The following is a 7,500-nucleotide window of genomic DNA, read 5'->3' as shown; positions in this document are numbered from 1 at the left end:
TTTGTTGTTAGACGCTCGCTCGAGATATTTCGTTATGAAACATTTTCCAAACAAATATTTATTATTCATAACGAGGGGATTTAAAAATTAAGCAAAATAATTATATAAGAAGTTACAGCTTATAAATGCACAGGGGTGTGTGTGTGTGTGTGTGTGTGTGTGTGTGTTGGGGTGTGTGTCAGAAATATTGGGGGGAGGGGTGTGTTCGAGATTGTTAGTGAGAGAGATAAAGGATGATTAGAGCCTCTTGGGTTGCCAGCTCCTCTGAAATCATGCTAACAGTGCTCCAGATAGTCAAGGACACGGGTGATGGATTTCTGTCCCGTGGTGCCGACTGCACACTACAGAGGAGACAGAAGAGGGAAAAAGTCAGTGAGACAGACACACACACACACAGAGACACAGACACACACACAGAGACACAGACAAACACACACAGAGACACAGACAAACACACACAGAGACACAGACAAACACACACAGAGACACAGACAAACACACACAGAGACACAGACACACACACACAGAGACACAGACACACACACAGAGACACAGACACACACACACAGAGACACAGACACAGACACACACACACACACAGAGACACAGACACACACAGAGACACAGACACACACACAGAAAGACACACACACACAGACACACTCACAGAGATACAGACACACACACACACACACACACACACACACACAAAGAATTAAAATCTTCCTAACCCAAACACCTTTCTCAAACATCTGCATGAACAGGTTGCCAGATAGTGAACGAAACCCAACACCTTAAACACACTAAATACTGAAATATTTTAGACTGAAGCTAATTAGTCGGTTGGTGCCGTATCATCAGTTCCTCTCACAAACGAGAGTAAAAGCTTCTCTCTCACTTTCTTTTCTCACTTTCCAGTAAACGTCGTTAATTAGAATGCGATGCAGCCGCACGACTGATTTACGGCCAGTAACATAACGAAGCGCCGCCGCATCGCTCTCTTCAGGTAGAAACAAAGCGAGGGACGAATCCCACTGCACCGCTTTCAGCATTGTGGCTAATGCAAGACAGCATGAAGTGAAAATAAAATGAAACCAGAACGCTGGTGAAGATCACATCCCTGGTGAAGATCACATCCCTGGTGATGATCACATCCCTGGTGATGATCACATCCCTCAAGCTAACGTTAATAAATATGCAGTAAATTTAATTTCTGTAATCCTGACTATGGTTACGAGCGGTACATCTGGCAACCCAGATCGGGTCACAAATAGCGTTTTAATGAGAGTTTCACAGGCGTTTCCGTGAGGTATCACTCCCAGATGTTTCACAGGCGTGTCACTCCCAGATGTTTCACAGGCGTGTCACTCCCAGATGTTTCACAGGCATTTCCCTGAGGCGTCACTCCCAGATGTTTCACAGGCGTGTCACTCCCAGATGTTTCACAGGCGTGTCACTCCCAGATGTTTCACAGGCGTGTCACTCCCAGATGTTTCACAGGCGTGTCACTCCCAGATGTTTCACAGGCGTGTCACTCCCAGATGTTTCACAGGCGTGTCACTCCCAGATGTTTCACAGGCGTTTCCGTGAGGTGTCACTCCCAGATGTTTTACAGGCGTTTCCCTGTGGTGTGTCACTCCCAGATGTTTCACAGGCGTTTCCCTGAGGTGCGTCAGTCCCAGATGTTTCACAGGCATTTCCATGAGGTGTCACTCCCAGATGTTTCACAGATGTTTCCGTGAGGTGTCACTCCCAGATGTTTCACAGGCGTTTCCCTGAGATGTGTCACTCCCAGATGTTTCACAGGTGTTTCCCTGAGGTGTCACTCCCAGATGTTTCACAGGCGTTTCCCTGAGGTGTCACTCCCAGATGTTTCACAGGCGTTTCCCTGAGATGTCACTCCCAGATGTTTCACAGGCATTTCCCTGAGGTGTCACTCCCAGATGTTTCACAGGCGTGTCACTCCCAGATGTTTCACAGGCGTTTCCCTGAGGTGTCACTCCCAGATGTTTCACAGGCGTTTCCCTGAGATGTCACTCCCAGATGTTTCACAGGCGTTTCCCTGAGGTGTCACTCCCAGATGTTTCACAGGCGTTTCCCTGTGGTGTGTCACTCCCAGATGTTTCACAGGTGTTTCCCTGAGGTGTCACTCCCAGATGTTTCACAGGCGTTTCCCTGAGGCGTGTCACTCCCAGATGTTTCACAGGCGTTTCCCTGAGGTGTCACTCCCAGATGTTTCACAGGCGTTTCCCTGAGGTGTCACTCCCAGATGTTTCACAGGCGTTTCCCTGAGGTGTAACTCCCAGATGTTTCACAGGCGTTTCCCTGAGGTGTCACTCCCAGATGTTTCACAGGCGTTTCCCTGAGGTGTCACTCCCAGATGTTTCACAGGCGTTTCCCTGAGGTGTCACTCCCAGATGTTTCACAGGCGTTTCCCTGAGGTGTCACTCCCAGATGTTTCACAGGCGTTTCCCTGAGGTGTCACTCCCAGATGTTTCACAGGCGTTTCCCTGAGGTGTCACTCCCAGATGTTTCACAGGCGTTTCCCTGAGGTGTCACTCCCAGATGTTTCACAGGCGTTTCCCTGAGGTGTCACTCCCAGATGTTTCACAGGCGTTTCCCTGAGGTGTCACTCCCAGATGTTTCACAGGCGTTTCCCTGAGGTGTCACTCCCAGATGTTTCACAGGCGTTTCCCTGAGGTGTCACTCCCAGATGTTTCACAGGCGTTTCCCTGAGGTGTCACTCCCAGATGTTTCACAGGCGTTTCCCTGAGGTGTCACTCCCAGATGTTTCACAGGCGTTTCCCTGAGGTGTCACTCCCAGATGTTTCACAGGCGTTTCCCTGAGGTGTCACTCCCAGATGTTTCACAGGCGTTTCCCTGAGGTGTCACTCCCAGATGTTTCACAGGCGTTTCCCTGAGGTGTCACTCCCAGATGTTTCACAGGCGTTTCCCTGAGGTGTGTCAGTCCCAGATGTTTCACAGGCGTTTCCCTGAGGTGTCACACTCCCAGATGTTTCACAGGCGTTTCCCTGAGGTGTGTCAGTCCCAGATGTTTCACAGGTGTTTCCCTGAGGTGTCACACTCCCAGATGTTTCACAGGCGTTTCCCTGAGGTGTCACTCCCAAATGTTTCACAGGCGTTTCCCTGAGGTGTCACTCCCAGATGTTTCACAGGCGTTTCCCTGAGGTGTCACTCCCAGATGTTTCACAGGCGTTTCCCTGATGTGTGTCAGTCCCAGATGTTTCACAGGCGTTTCCCTGAGGTGTCACTCCCAGATGTTTCACAGGCGTTTCCCTGATGTGTGTCAGTCCCAGATGTTTCACACACTTTCATTAATTTCAGCATGATGGATGGTTTAGAAGTGTTTAGACAGACGCTGCGCCTCATCCTGGGGTCCACTGGGAGCCCATTAAGAGAGCAGAACACGGGGAAGGCTGCAGTCCCACTGAGTGTTGTTATAAACACAGCAGCACTTTATACCTGTTTATGTCACAGTGCTGCGAGTGCTGGATAAATATATTTATCATCACCAACATGAGAGCAGCTAGAAACAAACACTCACAAGTATGGTTTTAAAATAACATGAAATCTCTCTCGCTCGCTCTCTCACTCGCTCTCTCTCTCACGCTCTCTCTTTCGCTCGCTCTATCGCTCTCTCTCTCTCACGCTCTCTCTTTCGCTCGCTCTATCGCTCTCTCTCTCTCACGCTCTCTCTCTCACGCTCTCTCTCACGCTCTCTCTTTCGCTCACTCTATCGCTTGCTCTCTCTCACGCTCTCTCTTTCAGTCGCTCTGTCTCGCGCGCATGCACTCTCTTTCTCGCATTCTCACTCACTCACTCTTCTCTCTCTCTCTCTCATTCTCGCTCTGTCTCTCATTCTCTCTCTCGCATTCTCTTGCTCTCTCTCTCTCTCATTCTCGCTCTCTGTCTCTCATTCTCGCTCTCTCTCTCATTCTCGCTCTCTCTCTCTCTCATTCTCGCTCTCTCTCTCTCTCTCATTCTCGCTCTCTCTCTCTCTCTCATTCTCGCTCTCTCTCTCTCTCATTCTCGCTCTCTCTCTCTCTCATTCTCGCTCTCTCTCTCTCTCATTCTCGCTCTCTCTCTCTCTCATTCTCGCTCTCTCTCTCTCTCATTCTCTCTCTCTCTCTCTCATTCTCGCTCTCTCTCTCTCTCTCATTCTCGCTCTCTCTCTCTCTCATTCTCGCTCTCTCTCTCTCTCATTCTCGCTCTCTCTCTCTCTCTTTCTCTCTCTCTCTCTCTCTCATTCTTGCTCTCTCTCTCTCTCTCTCTCATTCTCGCTCTCATATTGCAACCTTCTTACCTGACCCCATCATTAACTAGCTTCTGATTGCCATCTACCTCTCCTTGTTGCCGAGCAACAGCAACCTCAGCCTTTTTTACAAAGCTATGTATTTAACGTTAAATATTAATAACAGCACAAATTCTGTTCGAGTGAAGTGATTTAACATGAGGCAAAGTTTAACTTAGTTATGCAATAATTATTCATCATCATCATCATCATCACTGTTACGGTCAACAAAAACAACAATCTTGTGTTTTTATCATCATCATCATTTTTCTTCTCACCGTCAGGTTCATGAAGTTGAGGAACTTCTTTAGCATCTCAGTCATGATGGAAAAATCTCCTTTAGGCAGGCTTTCTCTCACAGCCTTCACATTCACCTGTCACACACACACACACACACACACACACTATAGTGTTATTAGAGAGTTATAACAACGTCATAACTACAGTAGTAACTATAAGGAAGAAGCTATAAAGGTGATGAAGACGTTACTGACCGGACTGTCCTGACACACACACCCCAGCAGCAGCGCAGTGTACGACGCCACTATACTGTCCTCCATGTGTTTCCCAGCATGCTGCAGGACTGAAACACACACAATCACATAATTACAACAAGAGCAGGTAACGCACACACTGTGTGTGTGTCTGTGTGTGTGTGTGTCTGTGTGTCTGTATGTGTGCGTGTGTGTGTCTGTGTGTGTGCGTGTGTGCGCGCGTGTGTGTGTATGTGTGTGTGTATGTGCGCGTGTATGTGTATGTGTATATGTGTGTGTGTGTGTGTGTGTGTGTGTGTGTGTATACGTGTGTGTGTACCTTTATTAAAATCGAGCTCCTCCTCCTCTTCTTCCTTCTCCTTCTTGTCATCAGTGTTATTTTCTGAAGCGACCCACTGCATCTCTCCACTTGTCACCTGCCACTGTCCGCTCACATCTGGCTGAGGCTTCGGTGCCTCGCTGATGATGTTGTCGGCCTGCGCCTCGGCCAGCACGGCTGCTCTCTCGCGCTCCAAGAAGAGCTGCATGCACACACACACACACACACACACACACACACACACACACACACACAATCATGATACACTACTCTGTGTGTTAATAATTAACAGGACTTAGAGGTTCTTCTGCCGGTGTGTGAATCAGCAACAAAGAGACTAATTTAATTGCGTAATTACAGATTAATTACAGAGCTGCAGTCGGATTAATCGACGGTGGGAGAATCTTATAATAATCCTAATGATTCAGTACTCATACTGAAGCGTTGTGATTCTTATCCTAATTTAATAAATGAATCTGGTTACTACGGTGACTCTTTAGTGTTAATGCCTCACTGTTCTTCTAATGAGTCCCTACAGCACTGTGTATACGTTAACGCCTCTGTGTTGTAATGGGTTTTATAATGAGTCGGTGCTGCGACTCAGGCTAATGATTCGTTATCGTGACTCATTCTGATGTTAGGACTCTTGTGCTAATGGCTCGATGTTGTGATTGTGACCTTAATGAAATAGTAATGTGATTCCTTCACAATTAATTAGCACCGATTCTGTACGATAAAAAATCAGGGCGTTGTGATGCGACGTCTATAAGCTGCTGCCCCTGGTGGACTGTCACGGAACAGCAGGCACACAATGCGGACTAAACAAATCACTATCTGCACACATACCTGCACCAGAGCAGGTAGAGCACTTGAGGTTTTTGGTTCCAGTCCCTTCTTGTCATCCTCTACACCCTTATCCTTCTCTCCCTCCGCTTTCCCGTCTTTCTCCGTCTCCAGCAGGCAGCTCGAATCCACTTCCAGCTCCACCAGACAGTGTCTGTTTCTGGAGCTGTACTCCACCAGGTTTATCAGCAGACCCAGACCCTATACACACACACACACACACACACACACATATACACACACACAGACACATGTACACACACATAAACAAACACATACACACACATACACACACACGAACATATACACACACACACACACACACACACACACACACACACACACATACACACGACACACACATATGCACAAACACACATACACATATATACACAAACACATACACACACACCCACACACATATATACACACACAAACACATACACACACACACACAAACACATATATACACACACACACACACATACATACACACACACGCGCACATACACACACATACACATATATACACACACACACGCACACACACCAATCACCAATCTATTTTTCTTCACACGTCATTATATTGCTATATGCTGTTGTTATGGAGACGTACGAGCACACGGATGTCAAATTTCTGCTCCTGAGGAAGAAACTGAGGAACTTTCAGCACACAGTTCAGCACAGTCATGATCAGTTGGTCCTGCTCGCCTGTCTTAGTGCTGCCCCACTCTGTCAGACGGACACAAACGCAGACGTACAGGTCATTATGGAATTAAAAAATGACTCTAACGAATCAGTGCTGTGACTGTTAATGACCCAGACAAATGTGTGTGTTACCGTTATCGTGTGTGAGGTTCAGCATCACCCCCAGCAGCGCCCTCAGACAGTCCTGCACTGCTTTTCCCACATTGCTATGGTTACTGTGAGCAGAATTGGCACCGGAGTTGATGACATTACGGCAGTACAGCTGAATCATGGACTCGCAATGTCTCAGGGCCCTACATACACACACACACACACACACACACACACACACATTACACACAAATACACAGTTACAACAACAAAGTCTCTCTCGCTCTCCTACACACACCTGGCTGACGAGGCGATCAGTTGCGAGTCTTTGTAGGCGATCAGGTAGGACTGATTCTCTGGATTATGAACTGTTACCTGTTCAACACACACACACGCACACACACACGCGCACACACACGCGCACACACACGCGCACACACACGCGCACACACACACACACAGTTAAACAGTCACGTTCCTTTTCCAACAACCAGATGATGACCTGCATTTCTTCCGCACGCCCACTGATATAACCGCATGACTCCGGCGTTTATTTTTAAACATCGAGGACAGCTGAGAGTCGCTGAAGGCTTTCGTTTGCTTTCTTCGTCCCTGTATTTATTTGGTCATGATGAATTTCTATTGTATCTGACAGATCGTAGGTGTGACCGACTAAATAGAAATAAATAAACAGTTCAGACAGAAGATAAAAATGCCGCGCTCACGCTCTCGAG

General features: G+C 47.5%; 1 protein-coding gene across 4 annotated transcripts in view; it reads right to left on the bottom strand.

Annotated features, from left to right (window-relative positions):
- Nucleotides 1–7,500, bottom strand: part of LOC113641437 (wings apart-like protein homolog) — a 19,088-nt gene that overhangs the window by 1,726 nt on the left and 9,862 nt on the right. For all 4 annotated transcript variants that reach the window (XM_027144112.2, XM_027144115.2, XM_027144114.2 and 1 more), the window contains exons 12-20: nucleotides 7,492–7,500; nucleotides 7,065–7,141; nucleotides 6,809–6,969; nucleotides 6,585–6,700; nucleotides 5,972–6,169; nucleotides 5,126–5,327; nucleotides 4,807–4,895; nucleotides 4,591–4,686; nucleotides 1–341 (exon numbers count right to left, since the gene is read on the bottom strand). The exon at nucleotides 1–341 is cut by the window's left edge and continues 1,726 nt beyond it; the exon at nucleotides 7,492–7,500 is cut by the window's right edge and continues 89 nt beyond it. In XM_027144112.2, coding sequence (XP_026999913.2) covers nucleotides 276–341; nucleotides 4,591–4,686; nucleotides 4,807–4,895; nucleotides 5,126–5,327; nucleotides 5,972–6,169; nucleotides 6,585–6,700; nucleotides 6,809–6,969; nucleotides 7,065–7,141; nucleotides 7,492–7,500 — 1,014 coding nt within the window. In that variant the 3' untranslated portion in view covers nucleotides 1–275. The remainder of the gene's footprint in view (nucleotides 342–4,590; nucleotides 4,687–4,806; nucleotides 4,896–5,125; nucleotides 5,328–5,971; nucleotides 6,170–6,584; nucleotides 6,701–6,808; nucleotides 6,970–7,064; nucleotides 7,142–7,491) is intronic.

This window comes from Tachysurus fulvidraco, chromosome 12, assembly GCF_022655615.1.
Source record: "Tachysurus fulvidraco isolate hzauxx_2018 chromosome 12, HZAU_PFXX_2.0, whole genome shotgun sequence".
NCBI lineage: Eukaryota > Metazoa > Chordata > Actinopteri > Siluriformes > Bagridae > Tachysurus > Tachysurus fulvidraco.
The sequence above is the reverse complement of the archived record's forward strand: the minus strand, read 5'-3'. Positions and strand labels throughout refer to the sequence as shown.